The sequence below is a fragment of the Schistocerca americana genome, chromosome 3, assembly GCF_021461395.2.
Source record: "Schistocerca americana isolate TAMUIC-IGC-003095 chromosome 3, iqSchAmer2.1, whole genome shotgun sequence".
Classification (NCBI taxonomy): Eukaryota; Metazoa; Arthropoda; class Insecta; order Orthoptera; family Acrididae; genus Schistocerca; species Schistocerca americana.
The window spans coordinates 877,489,760-877,508,643 of record NC_060121.1 but is presented as its reverse complement, the minus strand read 5'-3'; the positions used below and the strand labels follow the sequence as shown (position 1 = coordinate 877,508,643).

Sequence of the window (18,884 nt, the reverse complement as noted above, 5' to 3'; positions counted from 1 at the left end):
AAAGTTCCAAAACTCTGGAAAAAAGAGCACGTCAGTCTTGTGTATATGAAGGGCAAAAAAACGGAACCGCAAAATTACAAAACGATATCCCTAACATCGGTCTGCTGCAGGATCCTTGAATATATTCTCAGTTCAAATATCATAAATGTTTGACAACGAGAAGCTTATATCTTCGAATCAGTATGGTTTTAGAAAGCTTCGTTCGTGCGATTTCCGGAAAGCATTTGACACTGTGACCCATTGCAGGCTATTTAAGATGGTACGAGCATATGAAACAGTGGTTCGAAGACTTCTTAAGTAGTAGAATCCAGTATGTTGTCCTTGACGGCGAGTACTCATCAGAGACAGTGGTACTATCAGGAATCCCCAGGGAAGTGTGACAGGACCGGTGCTGTTCCTTATATACATAAATGATTTGATGTATAGAGTGCGCAGCAGTCTGCAGTTGTTTGCTGGTGATGGTGTGGTTACGGTGAGGTATCTAAGTTGAGTGACTGTATGAGAGTACGAGATGACTTAGACAACGTTCCTATTTGGTGTGTTAAATAGCAGCTATATCTAAATGTAGATAAATGAAATTAATGCGGATGAGTAGGAAAAACAATACCCTAATATTTAAATACAGCATTATTAGTGTCCTGCTTGACACAGTCACGTTGTTTAAATATATGGTCGTAACGTTGCAAAGCAATATGAAATGGAACGAACACGTGAGGACATCGGTAGGAAAGGCGAGTGGTCGGCTTAGAGAATTCTAGGAAAGTGTGCTTCATCTTTGAAGGAGGTGACAGATAGGTCGCTAGTGCAACCTACACCTGAGTATTGCTCGAGTGTTTGGGAACCATACCAAGTCGGAATAAGGAGAGACATCGAAGCAATTCAGAGGCATGCTGCTAGATTTGTTACTGGTAGCTTCGAACAACATGAAAGCGTTACTGAAATGTTTCAGTAGCTCAATGGAAATCCCTAGACGAAAGCTGACGCTCTTTTCGAGGAAGACTATTGAGAAAATTTAGAGCAGCGGCATGTGAAGCTGACTGCAGAACGATTCTGTTGCCTCCAACACACATTGCGCCTAAGCACTACGAAGAAAAAATACGAGGAACTAGGGCTTATACAGAGGCATATAGACAGTTGTTTTTCCGTCGTTTTACTTGTGAGTGGAACAGGAAATGAAATGACTAGTAGTGGTATGGGGTACCCTCCGCCATGTGCCGTAAGGTGGATCGCGGAGTATCAACATAGATGTAGATGTAAAAGTGCTTTGAGATATTACATACGCAACTTCCTGGTTGTGCAGCGCAGCCTAGATGTCAAGCATTACCAAAACCTCTTCACCCCCACCCCTAGCCCAACCGAATAGACCACCAAGAAAGCGAATTAATTGTCACCGATTTCTGAGCTATGTTTGAAACTACAAGTATCTAGCTCATTGAGAAGGCAGCTTAAAATCAGTTGCAAGAAATTGTACCAAACACACAAGAAATCGATCTAATCACTTATGTTGGTGCAAAGCACTCTCCGCCTAGTACATTATTGTTGGTTACATGGCATACATGTAGAGGCTATAAGTATTCATTTCACAAAAAGTAATTAGAATATGTGTGTCATTCACACATGCACATCTGTTAAGCGAAAGGTATATCAACCATAGCCTCACAATACATTTATTCACCTATTAAATACGTCAACAATACGTTGCGAATTAGAGAGCAATGGAGATATTCGAAGATTGCCCATTAAGTCTTAGAATACACATCCAAAAGTCTCAGGTTCAAACCACAGACGGTGCTAGCATTTTTCTGCGATTTTCCGTTTCTTTCACGCCTGGCAATAATTTCTACAGAGTTAATTAGTTAGTCAGTTACATGACCACAGATCATTTGAACGATTCTTTTATCGAAATGATGTGGAACTAGTCACTTTATAGTATATGTATACACTATTAATGTTAATGTTAGTAAGGACATTACCATCTTATTCCTACTCGTGCAAATATATTTTAATTTTATTTTTATTTATTTATAATTTTTTCCACCATGGCTGGAAGTGCACGTTGAACTGACTGCTCCATGGTGCACAGCTGCCGGTGCTTGGTGAGCCACTATCGCTTCTCACCTTTCTGTTTCAGTCATTTGATTTGGTTTGCACTGGACTGTGTGCAGTGTTTTTAAAGCTTTGGCAAGTGACTTCTCTCTGCTGGGATATTTTATGCACGGTATCCCTTGCACCCATCGCTACCAATCAACCAGTCTGAAGATGCCTAAATAAAGGCGAAACGCGTCATTGGGGAATAATAAAAAACTAACACTCCATCCAAGACTGCTTGTTTCTTCATATTGTGCCACGTTGTTTAGGTCTTCTCTGGTGGATACCCATCCACTGCAACATTTTTATGGACCTCACATAAAAATAAAGTGCAAACTGTGAAAAGTGCTGTCAGCGAATACAGTTACCTTTGCATTCTGATTCATCTTCTACCACTCATCTTGACTTAGGCCAAGATTAAGCTGTTTGGTTACACCACTTTGTCGATGTGCCAACTGATCTTCACCCGAGAGGTTTCTAATGTAAGGCTTTCCTTAGGATCTTGATCGCTGACCTGACACAACCCGGACGTCTTTCTGCCATTCATTTTATTTTATTTTGCTCTCACACCCGATTCTGTCTCTGTGTCGATGGCTGGATTTTACCTTCTCCGCTAAAACTTCTTATAGATGCTTGGAACTTCATTTATAACGCTGTTAACTACCCAAAATCTTTCCTTTTTGCCCAATATCCTGCTCCACACGGCCATTACTTCATAAAATTTCATTTGAGTCTCTTCCCTCAGTTTTCGACATTAGTGACCGGCCCCGGCTTCATGCGGGTGGCACTATATATCCACAGTCAGACGACTTGTCTGGAGTAGCAGTAGTAAATTATACATACAAACCTTCATGGTGAGCCAGTCTGTCTCTTAGTGAAAACCGTATTAAAATTCCTACAGTAGTTCTTGAGATTAGCCTTCATACACAGACAGGAAAACGCAGTCAGGGACCTTAGTTTATAACGCGTGTGGGTGTGTATATATAGATTCTGGTCAAACTTCGCTGTTTTCTGGAGTTGTGGCAGCTGTTCACTGCTTTCACCGCCAGATACCGCCTCTTCTGTAGCTGGCCAGTTCGTAGCTTCAATAATTGCTACGAGATGTCACTGCAAAGTCCTGTTAAATATGGAACAGATAACAACACGTGCAATACACATCAATCATTCGTACAACTACAAATTATATTCACAAATCTTCCTCGTGAATCATTCAATCTATTATGGAAACTATGTCATAATCCCAGCAATGGTTCCTGAGATTAGCCCAAAGACAGAAAAATTTAGTGCGGAACTTTAATTTAGTAATATGTATGGATTGGTTTACTGCCCGCTGCTTCGCTCGAATGACTGTATGGTTTGCACGTATCTTTTTTTTTTTTTTTTTTTTTTTTTTTTTGCTCTTCTTTAATAGAATTTTTATGTTGTTCACAAACTGCAATACTTTCTAAACTTTTCATGTTAATTAAGGCCATAGAATCATGGGCTTTTCCTCTAACACATATTTCTTTATATCTAACCGAGAAGTGATATACCAATTTTCATAGATATAGTTTTGAAAAATTTTGAACACAACAGACATTTTTCTTAAAAATTCTCATACCCTATTTCACCCCTTAGGGACCGAATCTTCAAAAACAGTGAAATAAGTATTTCATTATTTCTAAAACAGAAGTTAAGTACAAATGTTCATATATTTAGTAATGATTTGGTAATTAAATAATTTCGTAAAACTTCTCATTTCTTACTTCACTCCCATAGGGGACTGAATTTCCAGAAAACATTGAAACACGTATTTTTTATTTCTCACCGAAAATCAATATCAGTTTTCGTAGATCTACCTTTAAAAAATGCTGCAATAGTCCTTTACCAATGATTCATTTTCAAGAAAGATTTCACCTACAATTTAGCCCCCTTAACGACTGCATTTCCAAAAATGCTGAAACATATATTTTTTTATTTCTGACTGAGAAATCAAATGCCAATTTTCATAGTTTTAGCACCAAAATTGCCTTAATAGTGACATACTTTCAATAAGCCTTTCATCTACTAATTCACCCCTTTATGAGGAGGAATTCGAGCAATCCCTTTTTGAACGATGCTTACAGTATAAGAGCTACATCATCTCCAACTTGCAAGTTTCTGTCCTTAGCGGTTTGGGATGGACGATGATAAGTCTTGGGCTGTGCGACTACGAGTCAGTGAATTATTCTGGACCTATTTCAATTCCTTAAGACATGAATTTGCGAAAACAGCGAAAGACGTATTTTCTAATTTGCAACTGAGAAGCCAAAGAACCAATTTTCGCAGCTTTAACTTTAAAAATGATTTCACAATGAAATTTGTTCATACAACATTTCAGCTACTATTTCACCTACTTAGAGGTTTAATTTCCAAAAACAGAGATATGTATATTTTTTACTTCTTCTATGTATATTTTTTACTTCTTTCATAGATTTAGCTTTAAAATGCTTTCATAATGAAATATTTCTTTATAGGTTGAATTTCCGACTACAGTGAAACACATATTTTTCTTACTTGTAACCAAGAGATCTGATACTAGTTTTCATAGATAGTTTAAAACTGCTTTAATAGTTCTATAGTTCTTTAACAATGGTTTATTTTTAATAAAAACTTACGCCCACTATTTCACCCCCATAGCGATTAAATTTCCAAAAATGCTGAAACAGGTATTTCATTATTTCAGACTGAGAATCCAAATACCAATTCTCGTATGTCTACCTTCAAAACTGCCCTAACAGTGACATATTTTTTAAAAAACCTTTCATCTCCTATTTCACCAAATTAGAGGTAGAGCTTTGGAAAGCCCGTTCTTAAACGACGCCTACAATACGAGATTAATCCCTAGTTTCTGTCCTAACTGGTTGTTGGATGGACAATGATGAGATAGTCAGGACATGACCTTACATATCCTGATAGGTGGCTTTTGGTTTTTAATATCCTTATCTTCTTAACAGTTTGTTACAGCCAAAGTATTTGAAAAGAAAACTATAGGGGACTGATGACCTCAGATGTTAAGTCCCATAGTTCTTAGAGCCAACTGAACCATTTTTTGTCACTGGTTCCCTTCCTAGCAAAGCCATTACCTTAGTTTAAGCTGATGAAATCGTAAAGTTGTATGAAGAGTTTAAGAGAAGTAGCTTGTGTACTGCCCTCTGTGGTGCATCTTGACTACCCTGAAAAATTATTTAATAGTCTGCAGTAAGTAAGGCACTTGTGTACTGTGGGCTTGCTCACTTGATTCCCAAAGGAGCATCGTATATACGGTTTAAACAAAAACTCGTAACAAATTGCGCTGACCCTTTGCCACCCACTGACCTTAAAGCTGAGCATGTGTTGTTCTTTAACCAAGCCGGAAAGTAAACTGATTGGACCAAACAATGCATGCGCAGTGTTGTGCGGCATGATGATGACGGCGTGCGACGTAAGCGCCATCGCCAAGCCGTGGGAGGTGCAGCACAAGGTCGCCAAGATGGTGGCCGACGAGTTCTTCGACCAGGGCGACCTCGAGAAGCTGCAGCTCAACCAGCAGCCAATCGTGAGTAGCGACACATCAAGCGCCCCTGCAGCCTTCGTATTCGTATGTCATAAAACAAACATACTGTGTGTTGTTATGTTCAGAAATGTTTATGCATGACATATGAATAATTTTTCTTATACATAGTAGAGGGCACAGCTTCATTAAGCAAATATTGTCAATAACACAATTCCAAGTATAGAGATAATTACAATACCAGTAGTAAAAGACTAAAAATAACACACACATTAAAAAAAGTTTTGTATCACACTGGTTCCCAGAACTCCTGAAGATAGACATTGACTGTCAATATCACAGACACAGTCTCTTTGACTGTTCAGAGACGTCACTAAACCCGCCCAAAGATGTAAACAACCATGCATGAGCAGCACCTATTGGGGGGGTCCGACAGCTGATCAGTTCCAGTGTTTCCATCAGGAAGGAAGTACACGGCTCATGTTGTCTGTACTTCAACCATGCCTAGACGGTAAATACAACAGTTCGATCAAGTCTGCATTGTTACTTTGTGCCAGGAAGGGCTCTCAACAAGGGAAGTGTCCAGGTGACTCATAGTGAACCAAAGCAATGTTGTTCGGACATGGAGAAGATACAGAGAGACAGGAAGTGTCGATGACATGCCTTGCTCAGGCGGCCCAAGGGCTACTACTACAGTGGATGACCGCCACCTACGGATTATGGCTTGGAGGAACCCTGACAACAACGCCACCATGTTGAATAATTCTTTTCGTGCAGCCACAGGACGCCGTGTTATGACTCAAACTGTTCGCAACAGGCTGCATGATGCACAACTTCACTCCCGACGTCCATGGTGAGGTCCATCTTTGCAACCACGGCACCATGCAGTGCAGTACAGATGAGCCCAACAACATGCCGAATGGACCAGTCAGGACTGGCATCACGTTCTCTTCACCGATGAGTGTGACATATGCCTTCAACCAGACAATCGTCAGAGACATGTTAAGAGGCAACCCAGTCAAGCTCATCGCCTTAGACACACAGTCCAGCGAGTGCAGCAAGGTGGAGGTTCCCTGCTGTTTTGGACTGGCATTATGTGGGGCCGACGTACACCGCTGGTGGTCATGGAAGGCGCCGTAACGTCTGTATGATACGTCAATGCCATCCTCCGACTGAAAGTGCAACTATATCGGCAGCAAGGCATTCGTCTTCATGGACGACAGTTCACGCCCCCATTGTGCACATCTTGTGAATGACTTCCTTCAGGATATCGACTTTGCTCTACTAGAGTGGCCAGCATGTTCTCCAGACATTAACCCTATCGAACATGCCTGAAATAAATGTTTATGGACGACGTGACCCACCAACCACTCTGAGGGATCCACGCCGAATCGCCATGGATAGTATGTCACGACGAATACAGGCATACATCAATATGATGTGCTACTTGGTATTAGAGAAACTGGTGTGTACAGCAGTCTGGACCACCACCTCTGGAGGTATCGCCATATGGTGGTACAACATGCAATCTGCGGTTTTCATGAGCAATAAAAAGGGCAGAAATTATGTTTATGTTGATCTCTATTCCAAATTTCTGTACAGGTTCTTGAACTGGCGGAACCGAGGTGATGCAAAACTTTTTTTGATGTGTGTGGGTTACAGGGACCATGCGAACGCAAACAGCGTATTTTACAACAGACTACCACCCTACAGACGGAGTATAGGACAGCTAACCATTTTTAAAGTAAACTGAAAAGTTAGCTTCTCTCCAGAAATGCTATATTGTGTAAGAATAGTTACAGACAAATTCTAAGTATAAAGTGATTTAAATACGTAAATTCTACATAATGTAATTTGTATGCATCCTAAGTGTATCCTTGTCAGAGTCGTAGCCACAACAAATGGTTTTACACCCTCGAGCTTTCCACTGAGTGCTCTATGGCCATTGTCAAGTGCTGACTCACTGCCACATCAATTGCATCACTTATTGAGTAGCTCTGTCACCGGCTGTGACGACGAAGGAGGTGAATCCATCGCCGTATAAGAGAGTGTTTCCATCCTGGGTCTGCTTTAATCTTGTGATAGCCAGGTCCTGTGCTTTACTCACCTGCAAACTTTATTTTTGATGCTGAATATCTGGACCTCTATACTTTCAGTAATCTCACTATCCCACACTTTCACAGAATCATTTGCACTCCTAAATATGGAGATGTTCCTGAGTGCAACTTTATGTCCCTTTTCCAAACAATGTCCAGCTGCTTGCACTTTTTCTGGATAAGACTGTCGCACACACCATTCGTGTTCAATCCACCACTCACCTATTGGGCCCAGGAGCGACAGGCGTCATGAGTTGAAGTTATGGCTGCTCAACAGCTGGATCATCTTCCCTGTCACTGAACCACAGAATGACTAGTACCTAAGCTTAGGACTCCGCTTCTCGGCGCTGTTCTGCTCGCAAAAGCCTTCTGAATTACTTATCATGTTTGTTTTTTGTTGTATCCTTACTCACGAACGACTCTCCCTAACCGATTCAATTCTTGCGGTAAATTTCTACCTCAGTGAACCGAGGTCCTTACAAAGATCGATTTTGAACTGCGTTCTGATGCCTGTAAGCGTGCAGACACCGGTGCACGTGAGATGGTTTTCAGTGTACACCGCGCCTGAGACACACATTGGGTTTTCGGCAGACGAGGAAGTCAAGAAAGGCAGAGCACCATCCTTTCCAATCTGCATCGTGAATTTGATGTGGTCATCCGTGCTACTGCAGTGTTCCAACAAGTCTCACAGTTTTGAACGCCACTGTGGCCAGTCATTTAATGTGTCGACTACACAGCAGTAACTTGACTTTGCAGGAGCCGTGTTAAGAGTGATATCCTTAAAGTCGCCTTTATTTCACAGTCTTGTAATTACTTTGACAACGATATATAATCTATTTGCATTTTAAGATGTATACGTACAATGTACAACAGTCATTCATCACGGAACAAAATCGCAATACCAAGAAGAAGTTGTGCCACATAAACGAAAATTGGTAGGCGTGTTTCTCCATCTGAAAAATGGCGCCACCAAGAGGATGCAAATCATGTTTGCTTTTAAGTACACGCTGTACCGGTCGTCAGCGTTAGCTACCGTTGAGACTGGACGTGGTGAGTTGTTGTTAGTCAAGAATGCCTTTAAGGCGACAAAGACGCCGTTATCAACACCTCACTAGGTTGGCAACACTGCTGTAGAGACACTAACGCATTACGTTCCTCCACGGCAGACCATCAATGCACAGTATCACTCTTCGGTTTTGGAGCATCACAGCCGGCCGCGGTGGTCTCGCGGTTAAGGCGCTCAGTCCGGAACCGCGCGACTGCTACGGTCGCAGGTTCGAATCCTGCCTCGGGCATGGATGTGTGTGATGTCCTTAGGTTAGTTAGGTTTCAGTAGTTCTAAGTTCTAAGGGACTGATGACCACAGAAGTTAAGTCCCATAGTGCTCAGAGCCATTTTTTTTTTTTTTTTGGAGCATCACCTGCGATCAGCTTTGCGAAAGAAGCGGCGACACTTTCTGCACAACCTACCCATCATTTTGCACGACAATTTGCGGGAACATACAGCGTAAGCTGTGGCTGCTCTGTTTGGTCGATGGGACTGGGACGTACTGTACCATCCACCACACTCCCCAGACTTAAGTCCTTGTGACTTTGATTTGATTCCGAAGATGAAGGAACCACTTCGTGGCATTTTCTTCAGAACTGATCCAGAGATTCTACAAGCAGTAGACCGCTCCATTCGCACCATCAACAGAACAGGCTGTGCTAACAGTATACTACGCCTTCCACATGGCTGGCAACGGATTCTACACAACTGCACAACGCTGGTGACTACTTTGAAGGACAGTAACAGGGTCAAACATGTAACTCTTTTGTATCGGTTGTGAATAAATAGTTGCCACAATTTAAGTTCCAACCCTCATAGATTCAAATGGGTGATATTAGTGATGAATGTCAACAAATATTGAAGTCAATGGTTACAGAACTGTCGCTTTCATTATACTGTTTCATTAGTTCTCACAAATTCCACGCATACTACTGCATTCAGTAAAACGATCTGTGGCAGTCCAGTTCTCATAATTGACTTCCAACAGGCATACTCCGAAGACATTCAGTTATCACCATAAAATAACCTGTAACCGGATCAGTGTGCCAGCTCTCCACTACTTCACTGACCAGAATTCTGCATGTATCCCTTTCAGTTACATTATTGTGTTCTCAAAGTCATTGACCAAACAAACACTGCGAGAAGTAATGCTGTCCTCAAGCACATATGATTTCAAGAGCAACATTTCGACAATGTTCCAGACAGCAAGTCAAAGAACTTTCAGATAAAAATTAATAACACTTTATGCGTCCCTAAAAAAAGCTATGTGTAATAAGTGCAACACATTTCATTCTCACAACTCAAATGTAAATATTTTTTGGTCATCAATAAAATCCTGATGTTTTTTGAATCTCCTAAAACTTCTACCCAATGGTTTGTTTATCAATGAGTTCGCAAAATAGAAGACAATGAAAGTAAACACTAAACCACCAATTCCACTTGTAACCTCCCCCTCACTTATCGACCTTAATGACAGTGAAAAATTAAACCGCGTGTACCTAATGGAAATTTGAGAAAAGCAATCGTCACCGAAGTTAATCTGTCGGTAAAGAGGGAGGAAAGGGTTACATCTAAATGAAAGGAAAAATGCAAATGAAACTGGTGGAAATTAATTTTGAAAAGGGGTAAAGTTAATGAAGAAAGTAAATGTGCGGCCGTTACGTTAACAATTAACTAGCGGTAATTAGATATTTGAGATTTGGGGGAAATTACGGTCGCCAGTCCTAAGGACAATTACTATAGTAACTGAAAAAGAAAGGTAATTACACATATAATTAGCACTAGAAGTGTGGCAACTGAAGGTTGACACGTGTAGTGTGAAAACTGAAAGTTTGTCAGAAGTAATAAATTTCGCTACACTCTGACTTAATTTAGCAAAAGAATTAATAAAACTGGAAAATCGAAAGTTAATTTAGTGACTGAAGTTAATAGTGAGCTTTCTTTCTGAAGCACATCGACATTCAGTAAAAGAAGGTTAGTCTTGGACTACCTCAACAATCATTTCAAAAGCTACTTGAATCTCCGCAATTTAGAAATAAGAAAATTAACTTTGAACTTGAATTAAATGATTCTGAACAATTAACAATAGTAAAATTTAGTACGTACCAAGCTGAGCTGCAGTCACAGGTAACTAAAATACGGTAACAAAACTCGCACTCTTAATTTGTGCTTGTGCAATCTAAATATTGTAGCCAGCTGAACTTTGAAATTAAAGCAGTGAAATCGAATGATGCTGGCGTTTGAATTTCAACGACCCTCGGGCTCATTTCGGAAAAGGAAGGGACCCTGCTTGGCAATGCAATTGGGACAATGAGCAACAAAGGTTCATGCTAAGTTGCTGTAATTTTGCGAGGCAAATGGAACAATTTGAAAAGCTGAGGTCTGCCATACAGTTCTGAAACTTTACGTGCTTTTAGTCTTCCTTGTTGGTTGATTGAAGGTTTGAAGCCGTCGATCGAGGAGGTGGCGACAGTCACTCATTGTCGGCCGTCGCTGTTGCAGAAGCTGGATGTTGGCGCGCCTTCTTCTCGACACGGTCACCAGGCGAAACGGGCTCTTGGTGTGCGCCAGCTAATGCTTCCCGTCCGCGACACCATGTCAGAAACTATCATCGCGAGTCGAGCGCAATTACATGCTGCCAAACCCCGAAAGCGCGGCAACTCGCGGGAGCGTCACACAACACACCTGCTCCACTCGCTACTCCAGCCAGACTCCTCTGCCCGCGCTCCACGCGGCAGAGTTAACACTACCAAAGATCCTACACACTTTGATTCTTCACACGACCCATCGATGTAATCGTTCGATAGCAGTTTTCCCTAGGCAAGACCCAGCGTAAAAATACAAATAATATTTACGAAACAAACCAATTATACATCGACATGAGTGCATAAATATATATATATACAAACAGTAAAACAATTACAATATATAAAGAGACAGAAATGTCATATCTTGAGGTAACAAAACAAGGAAAAAAATAATAGTACAATAGATGGAAATAGGAGGATATGCATTTCCGGCGTTACACGTGCCCCACATTGTCTGAGGATGTTCGTGTAACGTAAACAGACTCAGAAAATGTCCCAAAAAAAGAAACAGCGGAAATGCATATGCTCAAAACATCAACAAAATTTAGCATTCGTCTAATTAATCATAAATCAATTTTTAGACCATAATAATTGAGTGGAGACACTCCTAATCTTATTCCACTCTGTCATCTTGCACAAAATAAAACAGGTTGACAACATATTAAAATTCATAGAAGATATAGAAAATGGTTTAGCTATTCCAAAATCGTCAAAATCCGTAACACTATCATGAAATGGAATACTATTTACAAAATTAATCAGAGTACATGGTCATAAAAACAGGTAGATCAAAATACGCAAATTAATTATTAATTACATAGAATACACATTTTATATAACCTTTTCGTAATTAATACGCTTGCCATGAGAGTCCACTTAATGCTAAACAAGAAAATAATATTCAGTAGATCGAAAAAAACATAAGTATTGACAGCAGAATTCTTTCACATCATCTGTCCGGGAAGAAAAACAATTCCGCCTTCCGTACTCGCAAGTACAAAGAATTCCGACAGCGGCACAAGAGCCGACAGCGGCACCGCCTCGCCAGTATTGTTGCGCCCGCCTGTGCGGCACGCTTGATCTCACTCGCCTGTGTAACGGCATTTCCAGAACGTCCATTTCACTGAATTCTTTCGGAAAAACTCACTCCCGAGTAATCTCAAGGAGTCCATTAACACTATCACAGTGGATAACTCAACACTGTTCATCATCACACATGTACAAGCCTGAAACTTAAAACAGCGTCTAAGTACATCGGCAATGACTAGTAAAACACATATTCATGGAATCTTACAGCTAGTTACAAAATCATATTTACATTGCTTAATCTACTGTGACTCAGCTGAAAACTTAAACTAGCAGCTTGGATTTTTAAATTGATTAATATTCAGTAACTCTTAAATCATTTAATCAACATAAATTACTTATTAATTACAACTTCTTTAATGACCTCTAGGTCAGGCAAAAGCATCGCCACATGGCACATCCTTAAATCTTACACTCTATATCTACATATTGTACAAATTACCCTATCTGTGGTACTAATCAACCCTTGGTTGGTACAATTTCAGGTCTACAATGTTTCGTATACCTAATAGCTTTCCAGAGCTTGGATACTCTAAGCAATAAGCATTTGTGTGAGGTATACCAATGACTTTATATGGTCCATTATAAACAAACTTAAATTTAGAGATTTCATTGTCTATCTCGCTCGATTTCTCATGAGCTTTTACAAGTACTAAGTCTCCGATCGCAAACTTAGCAAAACGCGCTTTAGCGTCATGATGACGTATGCGAGCATCGGCTTTTAGCTTCATTACTTCTCGCAAACGATCTTTTTTCACACCAATACTAATGTCAATCCGTGGAGGGAATTTGATTATCTCTTCCAATTCACTTTCTACACTTTTGTCAATGCCGAAATTCCTCATGTTACGGCAGTTCAAACTCATTCCTACGTCAATGTCATCCGGCCAGTTAACAATGTGTATAGGCTGGTATTGCCTATGCACACCGTCTCCTGCCTCGTCAAAACTAACTACTATTGTTTTATCTTGTGACGTACATGTCAAAGTTTTGCTTTCGCAATTAATCACTGCACGGTATTTTAATAGCCAATCTAACCCGATAATTACTTCCGTAGTCAAGTCTGGCACGACGACAAACTCTTGTTCAAATCGTGCCCCACATATCTCGAAGTGGACAAAATTCTGTTTTGTGACCGGTTTACTGGCCTTCCCAGTAGCACCGATAATTTTCACTCCTGTTACTGGCATAACTACGATGCCAGGTCTATCTTTCAGTAACTCAAATATTTTCCCAGATACAGCACTCAGTTCTGCACCGGTGTCCATCAACGCGTTTAGTTGTAGGTCGTGCATATTAACAGACACTACTATCTGTCTACACTTGTCCTCGACTGTTTCTTTATTTTCCCACAGTAAATCCTCCTCTATATCCAGGTCATTCCAGAACAAACCATCCGGCTTTGATCCTAAATCCGGTTTATCTGGCGGCTTTTTCAGCCTCTGTTCACTTACAGTTTTAATTTCAGCACGTTTGTCCTGAGGCTTAGTCTCTAGCTTCGCCTCCAATACCGAAACCTTTTCCTGTAACTCGTCAACTAGTGAGTGTTGCTTTGCTATCAATTCACTAATTGTCACCTTCGTTGATTCCACTTTGGTCAGATTGATCTCATCTGCCAATCTACCTGGAGGAATGTGCCCAGTAGCATCTGAAATTACTTCCTCTGGATCTGCGCAACCCACACTGCTATCGTCTGACTGTATAATGTCAGCTCTAACCTCATACACGCTGTAATCTATGTGCTTTTCTACCAATCGTGTCCGGCTATCACTAAAATTTTCGTAATCTTTCTCCTTAATACTCTCGCAACGTTTAAACTGGAGGTTTGCGTCGGATGGGTCGGCTACTTCTATCACTAAAACTTTCGGTAAAGTCTGCCGGTTAGGGCCAGAACATTCCGTTACTCCTTCAACATTTAACTCCTGCGGGACGAAACACGACGAATCTTGCTCGTGCTCCCCATTAACATCAACTATTTCTGGTAAAGTCTGCCGGTTAGGGCCAGAACTTTCAATCATTTCACAAACACTATCTTCCTGCGGGACGAGACGCGGAAAATCCTGCACGCGCTCCCCATAAACACTTCTCCCATACAGGCCCCTATAATCTCTCAGTTCGTCGTATAAGCGACCGAACTGCCTTAACCAGACCTCATCCCTCTCTGCATCCCCTCGCTCGATGACGGACGTTTTATCCGACATCTGACCTTCTCTCAACAATTGCGAATCATTCTTAAACTCAATCTCCAGTTCCGCTGTGGGTATTACAGCTGCCCCTTTATAATCGATTTCCGGAACACTACTTAAATTGTTCTCACTGACAGTGAATGTATTTTCTACTGCCGTGTATACAGTTGATCTACTACTTGTGGGCGCACTCCTTTCTCCTAACACTGGCACACTCTCCCGCCGTTGATTACTCCACACGGAATTTTCATAACGACGACACCTGGGTTTTCTCCTTTTATTGGGCCGCCAAAATTTCTCCACGCCTGGTCGGCCCCTCACCGGCGCGGCTAATGGTTTCCCTGTCTCGTCCCAGCAGATACGCTCCCCGGATGCTGCTGAGGCGGCTGATCACACCCTCTGGCGTTATTACTATTCTGTGAAGCCTGTATCATGTTAGTATGATACTGGTTTCCGTCATTCCTGTTATTATTTGCATTGTACCGATTGTTATTACGGTCCGAACCATTATTGTTATTGCTGCCATGGTTGCGGTATGCATTATTCCCGTGGTTATCGTTGTTGTGGTTGCTGTGGTACCCGTTGTTGTTACCACGGCCTCTGCCACTGTCGCGATTATTGCGCCAATTGTCCTCGTCCTCCACTCTTTCCAGGAAATCATTGATTGTCCTGTAATTGCTTCCTACGTATCGTTTTGTATCATCTGGAAGCTTCTTGTAGAGTTCCCAGACTATTTCGGATTCCGAGCGGCGGTCACGCAAATATTCCAACTTGCGGATCCAGCCCTCACAAAACTCCTTCATCGAACCGCGCGAATTCGCATCGAAAGGCCTCGATACGACAAATTCGCGCCAGACACTTTGCTGTTTTTGCTCTGACCAGTATTCAGCCAGAAACAAATTTTTAAATTTGTCAAAAGTCAGGTTCGTAATGTTGAGGTTTAAGCCCCAACGCTTGGCATCACCAGCCAACACATCAATAATCGCATTAATTTTTCTCTCATCAGTCCATGATCTGGGTAAAACTCTTTCACAATTCTTAATGAAATCCGTCGCGTGTATACCGCCTTTTTTCAAGGGGTCGAACCGCTCCTCTTTCGTCAACAATTCCGAACTATGTGCATAGATTGGCACATAGCTCTATTTTTCGTCAAGTTTCTTTTCTAATTCCGACACTCTCGTAATTACTTGGCAAGTGGTTGTCGCAAGCGTTTCTACTTTCCTTTTTTTCTCTTCGCAGGTATTAGCCTGCTTCGTCACTTTGGTATCTACTTAGGATACTAAAGCCTTTAAAGTTTCCACCTTCTTTTGATCCTCTTTTTTCACTAATTGAATTTGTTCCGTCACCTTATTCTCGATGATCGGAGCAACTGATTCTCCTACACTTTTCTCGATTCTGCTAATTTCAGAATTAAAACGAGTATTTATGCTCGCAATTTCCGCCTGAACGCCTATCATTTCCTGTTTAAGATTACCGATTTCGGTATTAATTACAACAATATCTTCTTTGATTTTATCAACTTTTGTGTTAACAACTCCAACATTGTTGATAACAACGTTAATAGCTTTGTTCTGATTGTCTAGCATCCGTTCAAATTTTTCAGACTGAGCTTCTTGCTTGGCAGCCTGATCTTCTTGCTTGGCCGATTGACTCTTGATTTCGTTAATCAAAACATTCAATAAATCAGTTAAATTCCCGGAAACTACCGGTTTTACTTCCGCAGCGGCTTCCTCTTTAATTTTCCCCCCGTATTCGTCATCAAGGGATTCAGATTTGATTTTCACTTCCGATTCCGAAACATTTTCTAAAGTTTGGAATTCCATTTCTGCTCTTTGTTGCGTTTCGGCGGTCGCGTCTTTCATGCTAGCCGCCTGCCCCTGAACAATGGGTACCGCGGTGCGCGTTTCCCACTGTTCGACCGATTGTTCCGTATCCAAGACTACCAAATTTTGGCAATTGTTGCCTTCACTCATTTTAATAATTTTCAATATAAATGCCAAATCTCAAATATAATTAGGATTACTCCCACTACTTATTCTCGCTGACGTAACGGCCTGTACGTAACCAGTACTTCGTTACGAGATTTGCAACATACAAAATTCGTGTCCAGAACAACCTCAAATCCGAAGATAGTCCTGTCACCAGGTCGCCACGTGTAACCTCCCCCTCACTTATCGACCTTAATGACAGTGAAAAATTAAACCGCGTGTACCTAATGGAAATTTGGGAAAAGCAATCGTCACTGAAGTTAATCTGTCGGTAAAGAGGGAGGAAAGGGTTACATCTAAATGAAAGGAAAAATGCAAATGAAACTGGTGGAAATTAATTTTGAAAAGGGGTAAAGTTAATGAAGAAAGTAAATGTGCGGCCGTTACGTTAACAATTAACTAGCGGTAATTAGATATTTGAGATTTGGGGGAAATTACGGTCGCCAGTCCTAAGGACAATTACTATAGTAACTGAAAAAGAAAGGTAATTACACATATAATTAGCACTAGAAGTGTGGCAACTGAAGGTTGACACGTGTAGTGTGAAAACTGAAAGTTTGTCAGAAGTAATAAATTTCGCTACACTCTGACTTAATTTAGCAAAAGAATTAATAAAACTGGAAAATCGAAAGTTAATTTAGTGACTGAAGTTAATAGTGAGCTTTCTTTCTGAAGCACATCGACATTCAGTAAAAGAAGGTTAGTCTTGGACTACCTCAACAATCATTTCAAAAGCTACTTGAATCTCCGCAATTTAGAAATAAGAAAATTAACTTTGAACTTGAATTAAATGATTCTGAACAATTAACAATAGTAAAATTTAGTACGTACCAAGCTGAGCTGCAGTCACAGGTAACTAAAATACGGTAACAAAACTCGCACTCTTAATTTGTGCTTGTGCAATCTAAATATTGTAGCCAGCTGAACTTTGAAATTAAAGCAGTGAAATCGAATGATGCTGGCGTTTGAATTTCAACGACCCTCGGGCTCATTTCGGAAAAGGAAGGGACCCTGCTTGGCAATGCAATTGGGACAATGAGCAACAAAGGTTCATGCTAAGTTGCTGTAATTTTGCGAGGCAAATGGAACAATTTGAAAAGCTGAGGTCTGCCATACAGTTCTGAAACTTTACGTGCTTTTAGTCTTCCTTGTTGGTTGATTGAAGGTTTGAAGCCGTCGATCGAGGAGGTGGCGACAGTCACTCATTGTCGGCCGTCGCTGTTGCAGAAGCTGGATGTTGGCGCGCCTTCTTCTCGACACGGTCACCAGGCGAAACGGGCTCTTGGTGTGCGCCAGCTAATGCTTCCCGTCCGCGACACCATGTCAGAAACTATCATCGCGAGTCGAGCGCAATTACATGCTGCCAAACCCCGAAAGCGCGGCAACTCGCGGGAGCGTCACACAACACACCTGCTCCACTCGCTACTCCAGCCAGACTCCTCTGCCCGCGCTCCACGCGGCAGAGTTAACACTACCAAAGATCCTACACACTTTGATTCTTCACACGACCCATCGATGTAATCGTTCGATAGCAGTTTTCCCTAGGCAAGACCCAGCGAAAAAATACAAATAATATTTACGAAACAAACCAATTATACATCGACATGAGTGCATAAATATATATATATACAAACAGTAAAACAATTACAATATATAAAGAGACAGAAATGTCATATCTTGAGGTAACAAAACAAGGAAAAAAATAATAGTACAATAGATGGAAATAGGAGGATATGCATTTCCGGCGTTACACGTGCCCCACATTGTCTGAGGATGTTCGTGTAACGTAAACAGACTCAGAAAATGTCCCAAAAAAAGAAACAGCGGAAATGCATATGCTCAAAACATCAACAAAATTTAGCATTCGTCTAATTAATCATAAATCAATTTTTAGACCATAATAATTGAGTGGAGACACTCCTAATCTTATTCCACTCTGTCATCTTGCACAAAATAAAACAGGTTGACAACATATTAAAATTCATAGAAGATATAGAAAATGGTTTAGCTATTCCAAAATCGTCAAAATCCGTAACACTATCATGAAATGGAATACTATTTACAAAATTAATCAGAGTACATGGTCATAAAAACAGGTAGATCAAAATACGCAAATTAATTATTAATTACATAGAATACACATTTTATATAACCTTTTCGTAATTAATACGCTTGCCATGAGAGTCCACTTAATGCTAAACAAGAAAATAATATTCAGTAGATCGAAAAAAACATAAGTATTGACAGCAGAATTCTTTCACATCATCTGTCCGGGAAGAAAAACAATTCCGCCT

At 40.9% G+C, this 18,884-nt stretch overlaps 1 protein-coding gene across 1 annotated transcript in view; it reads left to right on the top strand.

Annotated features, from left to right (window-relative positions):
• LOC124606457 (cGMP-specific 3',5'-cyclic phosphodiesterase) overlaps window positions 1-18,884 on the top strand; it is a gene marked incomplete at its 3' end in the record, with an annotated part of 598,053 nt that overhangs the window by 535,494 nt on the left and 43,675 nt on the right. Inside the window, exon 18 of the mRNA XM_047138439.1 lies at window positions 5,499-5,644. Within this exon, the coding sequence (XP_046994395.1) occupies window positions 5,499-5,644 (146 nt within the window). The remainder of the gene's footprint in view (window positions 1-5,498; window positions 5,645-18,884) is intronic.